Raw genomic sequence first — 19,655 nt, 5'->3', positions numbered from 1 at the left:
CCCCATTGATTGGACCATTGGAGTGAAAAAATGTGAGTCTGTTTATCTCTACGTGTTGGTTCTGGAACAGACTGGAGTACTCACGCACACACACACAAGCACGCACGCACACACACGACAATCAATATAAAACTTCTCAAGTAATCAATACCTTAAAGTACAAAGAGCTCAGTAAAGACATGCCTGAAAGGGAACTGCAAAACACGTGAGGATATATTTTCAAAGTTATCATCAAAATGAAATGAAAACATGATGTTTCAAGCATTTTAAAAGGTGACTGGGTTTTAGACAAACTGGTATAAATGGCGATTTATATCACAGCGACGTGAACACAAAGCTTCTGAAGTGTTGTGAAAGGAGGTCTGTGTATAGTCATCAGACCCTCACAGAGTCAAAAGGTCCTTTGGGAAACAGATGGAAGTTTCACTGTTGTCTGTTGACCAAATAAGGCCATGTTGTTATTGTGCACTCATTCGGGATCTCCTTTCTTTTCTCCTCAAAGGTCGAAGGTCAGAGGGTGTGTGGGGTCACTGAAGGACGGCTGGTTGACGGTGTATTATCATCACTGACTTACATTTTTCAGTATTGTATCGTATCTTATGGCTACTGTTGTGTTTCAGGTGCACACTTTTACTAATAGTCGGGGAATCAAGCCATCAAAAACAAAGACAAAAACATTCATGTCTTTTTTTTTGGTATATAATTAAATAACCTTCCTTTCAGATCACACACACTCACTGTTTGATTCCATAGCATACATTTATTGCTCATTTGTTGTTTAATGTCATCTCTTGAGATCAAACTGAGCATCTCATATTTGTATCATTCTGGGATCATTTGATTTTGAATTACTGCTCCTAAGATACAAAAAACAGACAATACCTCAAAAAGACAAAGGAGGATGAGTTGAGAAAACCATTTCAGCAATACTTGAGAAGTGGGATGAAGTTTTTCAGAATAAAATAAAACGAAAAGGGAGTTTTCAGATGAAGAAAATTGTTCTGAGCTAAAATTCACAGTTTTGCTGTGAATTCTGTCAAAAACAACTGTGTATTAATCTACATATCTACACTAATGTTGGAAAAACAATTACATTTTGCACAATGTTAACATCTAAATGGTAAATGGACTTGATTTTATATAGCGCTTTATCACCACACTGAAGCAGTCTCAAAGCGCTTTACATATCAGCTCATTCACCCAATCACTCTCACATTCACACACCAGTGGGACAGGACTGCCATGCAAGGCACTAGTCGACCACTGGGAGCAACTTAGGGTTCAGTGTCTTGCCCAAGGACACTTCGACACATAGTCAGGTACTGGGATTGAACCCCCAACCTCTCGATCAGAAGATGACCCACTACCACCTGAGCCACGGTCGCCCGTAAAAATCTAGAAAGTACATCCACTGTAACAGGTTTTTAAAAGGTGTTTTATTAGTGCATCATGGCTGTTTGTGTTCATGGGTTAAGTTTTGGAAGGCAAATGTGTTTGAGTAGAGGTAGATACTCTTCTGTTCAAAGAGTCAGAGGTTTTGCTTTGTTGAATCTATCAATCAATTTATTAACAGATGTAAAATGAACAGAAATTAATCAACAAGTCACACCAAATCGATAGGAAAAACCGGCACTCATCTAATTCACAGCTGTGGTGTGAACCACACCCCAGGGGTCCGCTCACTTCAGCCCCGAACGTAGTTTTTCTCATCATTTTATCCAGTTGTTGTTGTCTGGTCTCTCCGAGTCCTCCCTCTGGCCTGGCACATGGCTGGCCATGTGTTTTCTTTTGTTATGATATGTAAGACATTTGTGATTGTCAGGGTCAAAAACATGAGCTCATCAGGAGATAAAGACATCAACTATGGGGTGCCAAGTGCAAAAATTTAGTATGAAAGTTGGAGCTAACACATTTTCATTATTTATTTCACTTTTATCATATTTAGCACATTTTCCTACATTTAACACAACATTTAACCACATATATAGAGGAAAAAACAAACATCAAATCTAAATATTTAAATCTAAATCTAAATGACATATGTTATATCTAAATGTTAACTCTATATCTAAATTTTAAATATAAATCTAAATGTTAAATCTAAGTCTAAATGTTAAATCTTATGTATAAATGTTAAATCTAAATGTTAAATCTAAATCTAAATGTTAAATGTTAAATCTAATTGTTTAAATCTAAATGTTATATATCATATCTAAATGCTTAATCTTATATCTAAATGTTAAATCTAAATGTTAAATCTAATAATAACATAAACAACACACTATGAGAACATAAAGAAAGCTCACATATAACAGTAGTTTTTAGAAGATATACATTTAGAAATCAAACGGTCAGTTATTGTAGTTCGTTAAAGATGACATTCACTGCTGATTTAAAGCGATACAAGTTACGTACAAGATTATTGATTGATTTATTATTATTTAACATTTAGAGGTCTAAGGTGTATGCTTATTTGATTCATTTGGTGTATGTATATGCGTTGTTTAATGTGTATTAAATCTATCTATCTATCTATCTATCTATCTATCTATCTATCTATCTATCTATCTATCTATCTAGTATTATTCATATCTATCTATCTATCTATCTATCTATCTATCTATCTATCTATCTATCTATCTATCTATCTATCTATCTATCTATCTATCTAGTATTATTCATATCTATCTATCTAGTATATTTCTATCTCTTACCAAATAGCGCCCTCTGGTGTCCAGGCGGACTAACTTCTCTCTCTGCCTGAATCTGGCGGATGAATCTTCTGACCGATGTTCTGCGGCTTTGTGCCAAAGTCTTCACGTCGTTTCGCCTCACGGTCCGTGTTTGTGTTTCCAAGCTGAGCTGAGGTGAGTTGAGTATTAACTCATCTTTAAAAACAACACACGCGGAACGCACTGTTCCTACATGTTAATACTACACAGTTACTGCTGCTGTGTTACGCATTTACCTGAGTGAGTGAAAGCCAAACTACTTTCTTTCTGTGTCTTTGACTTTGTCCCCGTGAGTCGAGGCTGGAGCTGGACTTTATACTGCGGTGCTGTCTTCATGTTTACACACTAACTACACACTTAACTCACTCTGTGTACTTCATCAGTCTACTGTTTGACAAAATGGACACATATCAAGATGTGTCATTACAGCGTAATGTGGAACCGAACCATATGTATGTAACCTGTAGAGGATAAAACCTCTGAAGGTGTGCTGTAGTATCTGGTCATTTAGGTTCTCGGGTTGTGTGTTTAAACTAGTGTATATGGCACCATTTTTCTGTCTTTTAATACGGAAACGTATCAATAGCCCCTGGGAATATGAGTACGTATTCCGGACTTTTTCTACACAAGCATAATATGCCTGTGGTTTATTATCATGTCAGGATGGCCAAGTGGTCTAATGGTGCGTTCACACCAAACTTGTCGAGTTGTTTACGACACAGGGTTCAAACTTCAAAGCTTGGGAAAAAGTAGCTGCTTGTGGACCGGAAATTATGGGACTACAGAATAGGAGTGTGACGATATCTCGATACGGCGATATATCGCGATATTTTTTTTGCACGATCGGTTATCGATATGCTCGCGCTAAGTATGTTTTTTTTTTTTTTTTCAAAACCTTTCCTGCTTTTTCACTAAAATGTGCAGGTACTTCTTCACAGAAATGTTGTCACTGTTTGGTGAAGGAACCAATATATTGTTCACTGGAATATTACACTATAATGGTGTCACTGGTAAGAAAGATCCTATTTTTTGTTTACAAAAAGCACTATTGGAGATACTTATTCATTTACATTGGTATGTTGACACTTATTTACAGAAATGTTGCACTAAAATAGTGTCACTGTTCATAGGACACTTTCAATTTATTGTCTTTCAGAAATATAAAATAAAAAATGTATTTTTCACTTGCTCTTTTTTTTTTCTTGGTATGTCATAGATTATTGTAGATTGATTTCTGACCGATATATCGATAATCGCAGTATTGGCATATCGTGAGATAATCGTTATTGTGAGCTTTGTATGGTGTATCGTATCATATCACGAGGTACCCAGAGGTTCCTACCCCTACTACAGAAATCGGTATACTCTAAAATAGAATTTTAAATGTAAAATCGGAGCCCTAAATGGACTTGGTAAAATGGTAAACGGACTTGATTTTATATAGCGCTTTATCACCACACTGAAGCAGTCTCAAAGCGCTTTACACATCAGCTCATTCACCCAATCACTCTCACATTCGCACACCAGTGGGACAGGACTGCCATGCAAGGCGCTAGTCGACCACTGGGAGCAACTTAGAGTTCAGTGTCTTGCCCAAGGACACTTCGACACATAGTCAGGTACTGGGATTGAACCCCCAACCTCTCGATCAGAAGACGACCCACTACCACCTGAGCCACGGTTGCCCCCGTAAATATTAATGATACCAAAGAAAACCCCTTTTAAGGACACACGTTGAAGATCTTCAAAGATTCTTTATTGTAATTCATATCTCAAGCTGGTACGAGTCCTGTGTTGAGCCCATAAAAGAAATGTAAAATGTAATAAAATACTTTTCCAATTGTTCCCACCCACTCCTTATTTGCTTTTTTCTCCTTCATCTCTGGAAATCTTTTTTTCATTTATTGGTCAAAGAGGTTTGGCCGTACTTTAAAACGTGTCAATAGTTCTGACTGGTGTGGCTACGACTAAGGCTGTGCAATTAATCAAAATTCAATTACGATGTTGATTATTACACCCAACGATTACTAAATAAATATTATTGCAAAAAAAATATTATAAAAAAACAAAAAAATATATGTAAATTTTTTTATTGATTTATTGAACATAATGTTTTATTTGCAAAATAAAACAAACTTCCACAATTCTGGATATCTACAAAGAATAAAGCTTGACAAACACCCATTATTAATACTAACTTTGAGTTGTCAAATTATCTTATATGGGAACACTTTGGGTTTGATGATGGAGACACATCACATGCAATAACTGTTTTGTTTTGTGCAAAAGTAAACATACTTGATTTTAGTGTTTGAATGGTTTTATTTAAGTTTAAAATAGCGCTGTAGTCAATATTTACATTTGTTTTAGTGGTAAGCATTGCTTTTATTAATAAACAACTGTTAATGTCAACATCAGATCAGCGCACGTCAAACACAGGTGCGCAGTGTGCCCTGAGGCGCCAGAGACAGCAGTGTTTTGTTTATGTTTAGAGAATATATTTTGCATTGTTTTGTATAAAAATTAAATAACTGTTTGGTTGACAAATAATCGTTTGAATAATTGGGATTTCAATTATGGCTAAAATAATTGTGATTATTATAGTTTTTTTCTAAAATGGTGCAGCCCTCGCTCTGACTGTTGAATCTTTACTGTTTCAGGTGAGGATGGACAGGACACAGTGTTGTGTTCAGCTGTCGGTTCAGCCTTCGCGAGCCCTCGTCGATGAGCGGTTTGTCATCCTGGTGGAGAAGGCTCCCCCGGGTTTCCAGCTGAGCGTGCGGGCCCTCCATCAGTGTGAGGATGGCCACAGCTGGGAAGCTTTTGGTCACTACATCTCTGATGCCACTGGGACTGTGAATGGTACACACTTCACCTCCTAAATCATGAAGTGTCAAACCTGTGAGTGTAAAAACACAAGTTTATTCTCCAGTCTCACAGGATTTAAGTCTTGGTGGGACGTATTCTGGTGTGGAAGCGATGGGGCTGCTGTGTAGCCTTAGGCCAGTTCCAGGCAGCAAACCTGGGCTCAGGTTGGTCAGCTGGACTAAAACCTAAAACTATGATGTTGTAAATGCTAGTCTCGATCAAACGAGTTTTTTTACAGGATGAGAAAAAAAGATGTCCAAGCTCCAATGATGGTCACCATCTCAGTGTACCAGGGGCACCAGGTGGAGGGCTTTGTAGATCAAGTTCCCCTGGCCAGTGTGGTGGTGGAGCGCTGGTACGTGGCCCCAGGTGTCCGCAGGATCCCCATCACAGACCATGGACTCACTGGGACCCTGTTTCTGCCCCCAGGTAAAGACTGAAGACACACACTGACACTATTGCCAGTTCAAGGACACATTCACACCACTTTAACAGCACCAGGGCTCCATTCCCCAGGTCCTAATGCTCAACTGGGCTCTGGTGGATGAAATCACAATCAATCACATATTTTAGAACAGGAATAACTGGCCGTCTGCTGGGCGGGGGCTTTGGCTCCTCTGCTGGGGTCTCGGGCGGGGGGCTCTCTGGGCCATTCCCTCGGGGGGTTGGGTGCTTGGGTGTGGGTGGGCTGGATGCTGGCGGGGGGCCTTGGCTTGGGGTTGGTGGGGGGATGCGCTGGGTGCTCGGCTGCTTGGGGCTTCCTCGGATGTGTGTGGGGGGCGGTGGCTGCCTCTCGGCCTGGGATCTTGGGTGCATCTGGGGGTTGCTCGGCCGCGGGGGGGTTGCCTGGGGCTCCCTGGCCTCCGCTCTTTCTGCTGGCCTGGCTGCATCTGCGGGCCCAGGGCAGTTCCTGGGATTTTTTTTTGCACATATACTGGTATACGATGCACTGGCATGCCTTGGGATGTGGGATAAAACTCATACTGGGCTTAACCTTAGACACGTTAATCCCAAATACCTGCTTTAGGTACTACCATTCACTCATTCCCCCTGTTCCCAGCCACCACCATTATAGCTAAGCTTCACACTTGTCACCATACTGGCTGGATTACACAACATAATAAGCACAATATATTCTACAACCTCACATCTCACCCTCACTGCAAAACAGTCTATTTTTCCCCACCTTTTCTAGTTCCTGCCTTGAGTCTCTCCTCCCTGCTCCCTTTCCCCTCCCCTTCCCCCTCCCCCTCCACTTAGGTGTCACACTGCTCTCCCTTTTTATATCCTCCCTATAATAAAATATTTCTTACCCTTAGGGAGGGCTGGTGATGGTCACAATTAAGCAATAAAATAAATCAATGTATTTTATTGCAATAACAAAATATGCAATGCTGTCTCATAATGATTACACTTCCTGTGGTGTTGACCTTTGACAGCATGTGCAGACAAGTTAAAAAAAAAAACAGAACAGGAATAAATGATTATTAATTAATTAATGAAGTACAAAGATAAAAAAACATTTTAATTTTCATGCTCAAGCCAAGGAATTCTAGGAATTCCCCCAGTTTGGGAACCACTGCTTTAGGGAACCAGGCCCTAATTATTCAATAAACTGACCTCCAGGTTATGACATACTTGGGCGGATTGTCTACTCTCCTCAGAGCTCACATAAAATAAGTTTTAAATTCTCCTTTACATTGTCACATCTGAGGACCTGGACCCTTCCCTGCTGTGTTGGACCTGTGGGGGGGCGGGGGGCAGCTGGTGGAGTATCGAGCAGCGCTGCTGGCCTCTCATGGCTTTGCTGCCCTGGCCCTCGACTACCTGACAGCGAAGGTCATCAGGGAGACTGGAAAAATGGTGGAAGACCAGTACTTTGAGGTAATTCAGAAGTATAAATTTCACACTCACATAAAGTTTGTGCCTGAAACAATCTTCATGATTAGGTCTTATCGCGTTTCAGGCGTCAAAATCATGCCTCACGCACAAAGTTGGACGCTTGTGGTAACTGAATCAGTACGATTGTCATCAGCGTCGAAGAGGCTCAGGATGCGCGTCGAGGGGAGGGGCTTCTCCGTTGGCTGTGGTGTTCATACAATGGATGATATTGTGGCGATCAGTTAAGTTCATTATTCACCCAGCGACTGTGAAGTGGTGGGGAACATTATTGTGTTGAGAAGGCGGTGTTTCTGGTCGGATGTATTTTGGTGTGACTCAGTGTGTGCACTGTGATGTCAGAGGGCTACAGAGAAGTGTGGTGAAAGGGGAAAAAAGTTTGGAGTTCTTTGCTGAACACGCCCCTTCTGACCCCTGTTCATCGGCTCTACATTATCCAGAGAGTGGCTTGGCTTTATTTGCGCCTCGGCACCGTTTCTGGATTCGCCAGAGCTGCGCTTGGACGAGAGTCAGCATTACTTCCGTCTCTCCCCTGCCCAGTTTGACGACCTGCTGATCCGTATCGGCGTTCGTATCTCCTACCAGGACCCCAACTACAGGCGCTCTTCTGCTGGAATAGAGCGCCTATTCCAGCAGAAGAGTCTATTCATCTGCCTCTGCCTCTGGTTAGTGTTTTTTCTTCTTCTCATTATTCTGAATATGTCACAGTTGGGGAACGCTCGTAATTGGTCAACGCGTCGCAATATGCCCCAAAGGTTCAACAATCCCAACTCCAGCGTCGGAGGTGCCGGACACACGTCAAAAATGTCTGCCTCGCTAAAAGCTTCAAAACGCACCGCACAGGAGGCGCAACACGCGTGAAAAAACAAGCAGTTAATTATCCTGTCTGTTCTATTCATCTCCTGCTGTTCAAAACACAGATGCTTATGATAAAAATTATCTTGTAGCATGTTGTCCATTTCACAACAATGGTAAAGAGGTGTAATTTGTGTGTCCGTGAAGTTTTGTTAAGGAGTTATAAATGCCGGAAGTCCGAATCTGTGAATATCTTTCCAACGTCACTGTCAGTAGGTATCGGACTCCTGGTATAATGGAATTAATCTCCAGCAGAGACTTCAATCCTTCCGCGTAGTGGAGGCGTGGTGCTTTTTTGTGATTCTGAGCAAAACTGCATTGCGTTTGTCTCAAAAATAAATGGACATGCTGGCCGATCAACAAACGCTCTTCATTTAAAAAGAATAAATTGTGGTTATATTTGTGGATCTCAAAAACACATGTAAATTTAAAAAATAATTATGAAAATTGTGGCTATATATCTGAATATTTTTGACAAATCTCTCCCCACAATAGAAAACATGTTGAAGCCATTACACTGATCCGAGCATTTTTGCTTTCATCATGTTCTAACTATGTAAATATATTGTAATTATGTGGCTGATGTTATAAGTTGACACTGTTTATCATGATTATGATGAAATGATGACGTCATGGGGTGTTACCTCATATATAGACGTCACCCGAGCACAGGTGTAATGATGAACAGTGTGTTTGACTAGAGAGCGAGAGGGCAAACTATTTTTCAACTGCATTTCAAAACCCAATGTAAAACAAAAAAAAGTTATCTAAGTTTGAAATAGGTTTATTTCATGTTGCTGTGGCTGTTATACGACAGGATTCCCTGTGACTGTGTTTTCCGTGTGCAGACAGCCTACAAGGAGCTGCAGAAGCACCCTCAGATCGTCAGCAGCAGGATTGCCATGATTGGCCTTTCCTTTGGAACCACCATGACTCTTAAAATGGCTATTTACTCCAAAGTGGTAAAGGTAAGGTGACCAGTGACCTTTGGATCTCTTCTTTTTTTGTGGTGCTCTGTTGAATCACTGTGAGTGAGTGAGTGAGTGCGAGATGTTGTAAATGGTATTATCAAACATAAGCAATCAAAGCCCAAGAGGAAGTAGTGAACATTAACCCAGGGGATAGTACAGTATAATATAATATTGTAGAAGAATCCAGTAAATGCAGTAAACACTAGACCAAGGGTCACCAACACGGTGCCCGCTGGCCCCAGGTAGCCCACACAGACCATGTGAGATGCCCTCAGTCCTGTTCTAACAGCAGCACTAGTCACCAGTTAAGTCCATCTAAAAAAATAAGATTTACCAGGCTTCAAACTCACAAATATAAATTCAGATGAGAGATGTATTTAGAGGCCTTAGTGGAGTTAAATGCTACTGCACTTGATGCACATTTTTGTATTAAACTAACTATCCTTAAATGTTCATTTTTACTGAAACATTGAGACAAATGTGTTCAAGTATCGCAGATAGGATTTTATTAAAGATGCTGCAGATATGGTGTTCTTTTTTGTTGTTTTTTTCTCACTCCGACCAGATATGGTCGGAGTGAGGTCACTGCCACGTCCTGCGGGAAGACAAGCCTGCTCTTCAGGTCCACTTTCAACTCCCGGTCGGAAGCTCGTTGCAAGGCAGAGGGTGGGTTCTTGGCCACCTTGCTGGTCTTATGAGCCTTGTCTCCTTTCCTCACAAATGATGTGGCTTTAGGCGGTTGGGCCTGCTTGTTGTTTGCTTCAATTCGCTGCTGTTCCACCCATTTAGCGATTTCCGTCAGGACCATGTCGTGCATCCATCTGCTTCTCATTGGTTGCAAGATGGATCTTCCTCTCCTCCCCAGATCCTCAGGTTTCTTGGGGTTGGCAGCAGGTCTGTCACAGAGTGTAGGAGAAAACTCAACTTCCCCTGATCGGTCTGCCACAGTTCCTTCCAGGACAGTGGTCGTTCCTGTGCCTGTTCCCACTGCGTCCATCGACCCTGGGAGGCAAGTCCAATCGCTTTCACCTGGCGCTCTTCCTCTGCTGCCTCACAGACTCTTTGCACTTCGAGGCCTCTTCTGGCTCTAGCATCAACCCTGCTCCACCTTTCCTTGCTGTAAGGCCTAGGCGTCCCTGGCGTACTATACCCACGACTTCCTGGTGTTTCCAGTGGGATTCTGCTTCCATCACGGCTTGCTGGGGCTTCCAGTTTCTGCCGCATCTGATGGTCTTGCTTGCATGTCTTACTTTCCTGTCTTTAGACGAGAGGAGTGTACTGACTGCCCTTGCGTTGATGGCTTTAAACTCCTCAAGCACCGATGAGACTGGCAAGGAAAACTTGGAGGTCTTGCTGTACAAGTTGATTGCGCTGAAAGATGGTGGGCCTCCAAGCCATCTCCACAAGAACATGCTGCACGACCTTTCCATTCCTTCCACTTGGGACATGGGGACGTCATAAAGCAGGAAGGGCCATTGCAGCCGGGGTATGATGCCATACTGAAAGCACCAGAGTTTGAACCTCCCGAGCAGTTGGCTGTGCTCGATTGCCTTCAGCCAGGTGCTCAGCTGGGCTTTGGTGTCCGTGAGGTTACTGCTGTCTTTTAGGGAGCTGTCATACTGCTTTCCAAGGCATCGAATCCTTTGATCTTGGGATTTTGTTGGGATTTTGGAGCCTTGGATGCTGAAGAGGTTTTCTGTTAGCTTCCCTTTCAAGATACTGAGGCTCCTTGACTTTTGGGGTTTGAACTCCAGGCGTGACCAAGTGGCCATCTTTTCCAGTGCGGTCAGGACTCACTGTGTCCCCTGGATAGATGGAGTCATCACCGTCACGTCGTCCATGAAAGCTGGACAAGCGGGGTGTCTTAGGTTCATAGCCGCTATAAACAGGGCCACGAAAATCGTGCATCCTGCCATGATGCCCTTTTTGAGCCTTTGCCATTTGGTGGTGACACTTCCCATGGTGAATCTCATCTGCAGTGCATCCATGTGTGCCATTACAAGTTCAACTACCTCTGATGGAACTCGGTAGTGATCTAATGCCTTTTGGATTAGCTGGTGTGGGACGCTTGGGTAAGCTTTGGCGAGGTCCAACCAAACAACAGAAAGTGTGGTCTTGTTACTCTTGGCTTCGTTAATGAGCTGGCTAATCACTGCTGTATGCTCCAGGCAGCCGGAATATTTGGGAACTCCTCCTTTTTGGATGCTGGAGTCGATAAACTCATTGGCGAGCAGGTATGTTGTTAGCCTTTGGGCAATGATGGACCAGAAGATTTTCCCCTCTACATCTAGCAGGGAAATCTCCCGGAGCCGGTCGAGTCTTGTGGAATTTAGGTCTTTTGGCACAAAACCGCCCTCAGCAAAAGTCAAGAGCCCGGGCATAAATTAAAGAGAAATAAAGTGTTGCATGTTGAAAGTGAAGTTTTTCCTAACTTAAGTTAGATGGAAAGTTTTTCTTCATTATATTTCTCTAATTAAAATGAAAACTGGGAAATTGTAGAATTTCTGTGTGTATCAAACTGGTTTGTAGTAGCTCACGTTTTCTGAAAGGTTGGTTACCCCTGCCCTTGACTAAAACACTGCTACCACACATGTACTGCTCTCTCCTGCACTCAAGGCTCACAGGGCTCTGCTGGTGCTGGTGGTGTCTCCAGCCCATAGAGAAAAACAACCATTCACTCCTACAGTGGATTTAGAGACTTGAAAAAACTCGACATATGCATCATTTTGGATTGTGAGAGGAAGCCGGAGAGAACACCCTACAAAAATACACAAAGTTTCTCCAACAGTTGTGCAAAAGTGGCTCCAGACAGACAAAAATACACAAAATGACACACATGCAAATCCACACAGAAAGGTCAGAGGAAGGCGGCAATCAGACGTGAGGGGTTTTGCTTTGAGGCAGTAGTGAGTTTAGGAGTCTGCATCACTTCTGACCATCTTTATTTATGCCTGTGTGTGTGTCTGTGTACCTCTCACAGCTCAGGTGTGCCGTGTGCATCAGTGGAAGTCATGTGCAGCCCATTGAAAAATCAGTGGAAGAAATTCTGTCTTCCTTCAACGAGTGAGTCCATCTGATATGATTTCTGTTAAGGCAGATAAAAATGCTTTCTGAAACATTTATATTTGCTTATTATATATTCAATGTATAACATACAGTATGCATGTATATTAGATACTAAAGTAGTTTTTTTGTTATGTGTGATCAGATTTTTAGCTACCGTTTGCCAATAAATACCCCTTTTTTCCATTTTTGCAAGTTCATTTTGACACTTTTATCCAATTTTTGTCTTTTCTTGAATGTTTTTGGCCACTTTTCATCCAAACAAGCTAACTTTTGCCCAGTAAATACCACTTGTTTCCTTTTTTCCCTACATTTAGTCTCTTTTTGTTCTACATGTTTGCCCTTTTTCAGTATTGTTCAATTTTGCTCATTAAAGCTATCTTTGCCATTACATACAGTACCACCTGATTTAGAAGAGATCCACCCCCATAGTGTGTGTGAGTGTGTGCGCGTGCATATGGGGTGTGGATCTCTTCTAAATTCATGCACACCAGTCCATCGCACGTATACCTGCCTGTCTTTCACTAAACTTATCTAATTTAAGTAGTTAGATGTAGTGGCAGGTGTGGCGTGACTGAAGCTATAGCGATCAGGTGCCCTTCACTATGTAGCACTGTCTGCGTGACATGTAAACACTTAGGAAAAAATTATTAGGAGCTGACGCATGCAGGCGTGTGCACGTCAGTAAGTGTGTGTGAATGTTGAGTGTTGTATCCTGTCCAATCACAGCAACGATCTGACTGCGTAACACTACAGTCACTACGACTCTATGGATGGGTGTCGTGACACAGACTGTAACCGGACTAAATGGTGGTCCGTTATACACTTAAAACTCACACACACACTTACATACCTGCACACGTGTACACACCTGTACACGTATGCGCCTAATATTTTTTTCCGAGTGTGTACATGTCACGTAGACGGTGATCGATAGTGAAGGTCACCTGATCACTATAGCGTCACTCATGCCACACCTTCGTCTACGTGTGACTGATATATTTATGTTTGTTAGGTACAAATCCAGGTGTGGCGTATGTGTGCATACACTTTAATGTGTATGCACATTAAAGCATCTGCAGACATGTTAACACATTAACGCGTTAACACTTCTGCAAGCACACATGTGGATGTGACTTGTGCATTGTGCCAGTGCACCCATTCTAAGTCTATGGACAATGTAGATCAGACGTGCAGACGCAGGGTATGCGTTCGTTGCATTGGTGTGCATGAATTTAGAAGCGATCCACCCCCCATAGCGTGAGTGTGTGTGTGTGTGTGTGGTTAAAGAACCATCTGACTACTTCCCCTTTGGTGTGCACAGCCGCGCTGACAAAACTCGTATTAATGAGGAGAACCAGGTGATCTGGCGAGATCTGTTGCTGCCTATCCCCACCGACCCTTCACTCAAAGCAGACGTGAGCATCATCATCATCGTCATCCTCTCTGTTTACAGACCAGAACAACACACCTCTACGTGTCATCGAGCTGTTAGTATGACTATGATTGGTGTTTACAGGTGGGAAGCCTCCAGTGTCCTCTGCTGCTGGTGGTCGGTGAAGACGACCAGAACTGGCCCACCAAAGAGTCTGCAGAGGATGTGAGTCTGCTGACACGTGCACATGGTCACTACTCAGTGCAGGAATCATTCAACTCTTTGTGTAAAAATGAAGTGAGCCAAAAAAAGGTTTTAAAAATGACAAACCTTTGGTTTTCTATTGTAAAATTGTAGCTTTAAATAGTTTTGGTAGAAAATGAATTTGCCTATTTGTATTATTATGTGCAGAAGCCTTTAGGAAGAGGAAAAAAGAAGAATATACCCACCAGAACGAGCATGATATGACTTTTGATATGATACCTTACTGCTCTCCATAGATAAAACTTAGAGAAGTTATTGTCAGTGTCACATATTATCATCAGAATCAGAATCAGAATCAGAATCAGAATCAGCTTTATTGACCAGGTACAGTTTAGAACAATACGAGGAATTTGACTAGGTAGTTGCAGTGAGAGGAGACACATCAACACACCGGAGCAGCCATTTGCGGCGCCCACATATTTAGGTGAAAAAAGGGATCAATAACAGGAGGAGAGGAGGGGTGAGGGGAAAAAAAAAACTGCCAGTTTGAAACTGATTTCCCTAAACAGAGAAAACAGTGTGAAACCAGGAAAAAAACCGCCTCTGCAAACATAAATGTAAGCATGACACAGTCAAACAACTCGAGACAAGGCATGTAGGAAGGGTTGGGTGGGAGGTTGGCTGGGGGAGGGGGTCAGGTGGGAAGAACAACAGGAGTCCAGCCGTTTGGGGACATGGGCGTGCTGCCAGTCGGCGCTGCAACCACGCCTCCATGCAGCTGTGGATGGGGAGATGGGGAAAGATGGCCGACGAGGCATTTGAAGTTGGAGACCTGTAGCTGCGTTACTGATGACCAGATGACGTGTGGAAAAGTTCAGCATCAACAGTTCCAGGAGGAATGTAGGGAAGGAGCGGGGGGAGGGAGTGGGGGGTAAGAGCCGCCGTCTGCAGAAACTTCCTGGTGATAAGAGTTGAGACAACCTTGGCTTTAGCCTTGGCAGCTGGGGAGCCGAAAGGGAGATAAGCAATGTGATTTGATACAGGCTATGTTAATTTCCAATAGCCTTCTGTCCTGGGTCTCTCTGCTGTAATCCAATGAGTGGCCTAGTTTCCACTTCCAAGCCGGGTCTCGAACTTCTCCCAGTTGTTATCCATAACGCGTAGACGATCCAAAAGCAGCTCCTGCTTGCTTTTGATATCGATCAACACATGAGTCTGAGTGTTCAGAGCCCTGCTACATCCTTCAGAAATCACTGGCAGCTTTTCCAAAACAGTCGCCAGCGTAGTACGGACTTTTCGATAGATTAGGAAGCCACCAGTTCCGATCAGCAGCATGCCTACTATCATTATTCCAATCATGTAGATGTCCTCCACGTCTTCCACGGAAAGGATGGACAGACACACAACTCGCCACTTGTTCCAAGGGTCAAGTGTGTATCCAGCCGCAAACGTCCCGCTTGGACATGCGGGGTCACCACCCCTGGTTCTTTGCGTCGAAAAAATCTGATCGATAGCACTGAGAGACCAACTAATTAGTTCCATTATTCCGGTTTTGGATGAGTTGCAGAGAGAGGCTCTTGTTAGTTTCACAAGACCTGACAAAGCAGCAGCTAGGAGAGAGATAAGACGGAAGGGAGGGAGAAACAGAGAATGCGACTGACCTCGTCGAGAGAAGCAAGAAGAAGTTATTGTCAGTGTCACATATTATCATCATATTTTAGGTTTGAAAATAATGAATAAACAGCACCAGATTGGGTAGTAGTGGCCTGGTGGTTAAGGAAGGGGGCTTCCATGGGCGATGTAGTGTCTAGTACGATGTCCACTTTAAGACATTATCAGGTCTCAGAGTGAGTTATCAGGTATCAGGAAAACCTCTGTCAATTGTCAGCCCAAAAGGACTCATGACTCAGCAAAACCAAATCAAATAAATCAAACGCCGTCAAATGACACGGCCTCAGCCTTCAAAATAAAAGGTGTTTTATTTTGTAGGAACTAAAAGTACACAAGACTATTTTGAAGGAACCGAAAGTACACCTGACCAAGTAAGTTGAAAATCTGTTTTTTCCTTTTATTTTTTAAGAGTTAAGATATATCCACGTATTGTTTGACGAAACAACAACACATAGTTAAATTAAACGTTGATTTATCTTAACCTTTAAAAATAAATAGATAGAAAATAACAGCTTTCAACTTACTCTCGTATCCGAAGCAGCACATCGATGACGTCATGTTTATTTTTGTTTTTTTCTGCTTGGTTTGACAAGACGGAGGTTTTGCTGAGTCTTGAGTCCAGTTGGTCTGACAAATGACAAACGTTTTCCTGATTCTTGATACATCACTCTGAGACCTGAGGATGTCATAAAATGTACACCGTAGTCTAGGTATATGACGTCTATGGGTTGATCAAGACAGCAATCTGATACGATACTGATTGCCTAATTTTAAAGCCGATATCGTCACTAGTTTAAGAAATGCTGTTCTTCTTTAGCCCACGAGTGTAAAACTGATGTGCTGTTGCAGCATTTAAGCCTTAACCGTTAAGGCAACCCATGGTTAAGAAATGCTAGTCATCTCCAAAGTTGGAAGCTTGAATCCACATTCCTTGCTTCCTTGACATAGAAAAGTTTCCTGATTCATGTGTTGGATTTCCTCCCACAGGGAGTTATCTAAGTTGTAGCTCAACATGACTCCCCTGCTCCTGTAGTTGGTCTGGCAGATGGACGGCTTTACTAATTATGCTTCTATTTACTTCTTACTTTCAGATTCAGGAGATGATGGAGCGAGCTGGGAACAGCCACCTGCTCACTGTGCTGTCGTACCCAGACACGGGTCACCTGATCGAGCCCCCGTACTCATCACACACACGAACCAGTAACTTCAAACCAGTTGGCACGAATCAGAAAGGCAGGTGTACCTTTGATGGCAGTAAGAGCTGGGTTGGGGTCAATTATAATTGAAATCCAAGGTTCCCGCGGATTTTTAAAAAGTTTTAAAAGGTATTAAAGAAAAAGTTAAATTAATACAAAAACTTATCAAGTGTAGCATGTATTAAACATATTAAAGCTCTGACTACATCTGTCATTTGTATTTATCTCTGAGTTTGAAGCCTGGCAAGTAAATCAGACAAAGCTCATTGGTTAATAGTGATCTTGTTAGTGTCACATGCAGGTGTAGGTGCAGACCCAAATGCAGAGGCAGAGCTCAGGTGCATTATACCAATATTTATTGTTCTCTTAAGCATGGTCAGGCAAGCAGGGATTTGGCACACCGGTAGTCAGTCCAGGGAAGCAGAGGTATCTAAAAACCCAAAAAGGCAAAACCAAGAACAAGGAGCAAGGGTAAACAAGAACAATGTCCGAAAGCAAAAACACTTGTAGATCCAGGAATTACTGGCATGAAACAGAGCCCAGATCACAAGCGATAACGTAGTAGAATGAAACAAAAATGACCCAGCGCTGAACTGCAGCACAGCTTCCCTATTCATCCCCATAATTAAATATTTGCAGTTGGTGGCCAATCAGGAGAAAGCTGCTGAGAGGGAGGCTCAGAGTTCCTGCTTGCCCTCCAAAATAAAACCCCATCCTGACAGTTAGAAGAGGCCTGGGGGCACCTCTTATGGTCCATGTGGGCTACCTGGTGGCCGCGGACACGCAGGGGCCATGTTGATGACCCCTGAATTAGATGGTATTTTTTAGTGCTTTTTACAGCTGATTTAAGACATGGGTCAAACTGAGCTGTTCGCATAAAAGATGCGAACAAAAGAGGAAGGTTATGTTTTATGGGGTTATTTATTAAAAGCTCAGTAATTATGATTAATTGTAATTGAACTTTAGCAATTCAGAACGTAATGGTAATTGACTTTCAGGGGGGAAATAATTATAATTTTAATCCTATATGGAAAAAATGTCAGTCACTGAGTTGTAATGAAACATGAATAATCGAAGACGTAATTGTAATTGAAAAATGTAATTGACCCCAATCCTGGTAGAAAGCAGAGCTCTAAAGTGTGTGTCCTGGGTCCTGCAGTGACGGTTCTGTGGGGAGGACAGATGGCGGCGCACGCCCGCGCTCAGGAGGATGCCTGGAAGAAGATGCTGGCGTTCCTGAGGGAGAATCTTTACGGGGGGAGAAAAGCCAGTGCTGCCACACAGTCTAACCTGTGACCAAAGAGGAAATAATTCTATTTGATCCCACAGTTGAATCAGAGCTGTTTGTATTAAGGTAATAACCTTTGTACTTAATTATAATTTTATCAATGATCAATTTAATCCTAAATTACAAATCTAGCAAATGAAAGTCACATTTTTCTATGAACAATGTCTGAACAAACGTCTGCTTTTTTTTTTTTACTCATTTTCTATGTTTTTGAAGTCAATTTGTGTATTTTTTGTTGTCATTAGGTACACCTAAAATAATTTGACAAAATTTTAACCAAAGATAGACCTTACACTGTTGAAAATTCCATTACATTTTGGAGGGGATCCGGATCAATATACTAGCAAAGGCCCAAAAAGTGTGAATGATGATAGCACCATGATCAGGAGCACTGATCCAGATATATGTGAATATCTGGCAAAGAGGATATTTGACATTTGAATATTTTGCGCTGTCTGAGTGCTCTTGTGTTGTATGTTCTAGTGTGTTTTATTTGTCCATCTGTTTTTTTTTTGGAGTCATTTTTAGTTTTTGTTTTGTGTGTTCTTGGAGTCATTCTGTGTATTTGTTTTGAAAGCTGCACTAAAGTAGACCAAGGGCTGCATGTGGTCCACATGCTCCTACAGTATATGTGGCTCATTACCATATGTTGATGAAAAGTAGCTGTTGCTGCCTCTTTAAACACACAGGAACTTGTGCCCATTATTTTATCAATAAAAGTCACTCTAGGAACAATTTTATACAAGTGAAATATTTAAGTATTATAGTTTTTTGAGGAATGTTTGAATTTTCCAAAGCTTGGAAAGCATTTCTAGCTTTGCATATTTATAGCACAGCAAACACAATGCCTACTTTTCCCATAATGCCAAGATAATGGGCCAAAGGTTATACCAGTGTTTGTAAATGACTTGCATGTTTTCTTTTGTCTGGTTTTGGAGATACATTATTCAAACTGGTGTTTATTTTGATTTTTTTTACCACAGCATTGTTCATGCAAACGTCTTAATACCAGTAACATCAAAAATAGACACTTTCATTTTTGCTGCTTTTTTGATTCATACAACACACCTCTCATTACTGTAAGTCTCTTTTATTAGATTTGAATACAACATTTAATTTTGAAACTTATGTAAAATGAAGGTTTTGGAATAACTGATGCAATATTTTAATAAATGTAAATTAAATTCAACGTGTTGTTTCGTTTTGTGTCACACAGCAGATACGTAAAGAGTACTGATTTATCCTATTCAAGTAGAAGTACTGTTACTTGATTAAAATTGTACTGAAGTACAAGTAAGTCAGTATTATTTGGTGACTTAATACTGTCACCAAAGCCAGATCAGATTCGGATTGCGCATTTCATCTCTATTTCCCCCAATAATTGAGGTGCCCATACATTTGAATCGACTGTATTATTATCAATGGGGAATTATATTTCTTCCAAGCCTTCAGGGCTTATACGAAGAAGCTTGATAATTATATCCATTAACAGGCTTCACCTAACCAAACATTCTTCGTCAGAGATAAGCAGTC

The 19,655-nt window shown here is 41.8% G+C and overlaps 1 protein-coding gene across 1 annotated transcript; it reads left to right on the top strand.

Annotated features, from left to right (window-relative positions):
- The first annotated feature begins 2,733 nt into the window (after positions 1-2,733).
- LOC114465042 (acyl-coenzyme A thioesterase 4-like) lies at positions 2,734-19,311 on the top strand. Its single transcript, XM_028449779.1, has 11 exons — positions 2,734-2,867; positions 5,393-5,594; positions 5,665-5,764; positions 5,839-6,029; positions 7,315-7,484; positions 9,203-9,322; positions 12,306-12,388; positions 13,713-13,806; positions 13,908-13,988; positions 16,730-16,871; positions 17,994-19,311. Exons 2-11 carry the CDS (start codon positions 5,399-5,401, stop codon positions 18,128-18,130), a joined length of 1,314 nt encoding a protein of 437 aa, XP_028305580.1. The 5' UTR covers positions 2,734-2,867; positions 5,393-5,398; the 3' UTR covers positions 18,131-19,311.
- The last annotated feature ends 344 nt before the right edge of the window (positions 19,312-19,655 follow it).

Source organism: Gouania willdenowi, chromosome 6, assembly GCF_900634775.1.
Source record: "Gouania willdenowi chromosome 6, fGouWil2.1, whole genome shotgun sequence".
Taxonomy (NCBI): domain Eukaryota; kingdom Metazoa; phylum Chordata; class Actinopteri; order Blenniiformes; family Gobiesocidae; genus Gouania; species Gouania willdenowi.
This window is presented reverse-complemented; position numbering and strand designations above follow the sequence as displayed.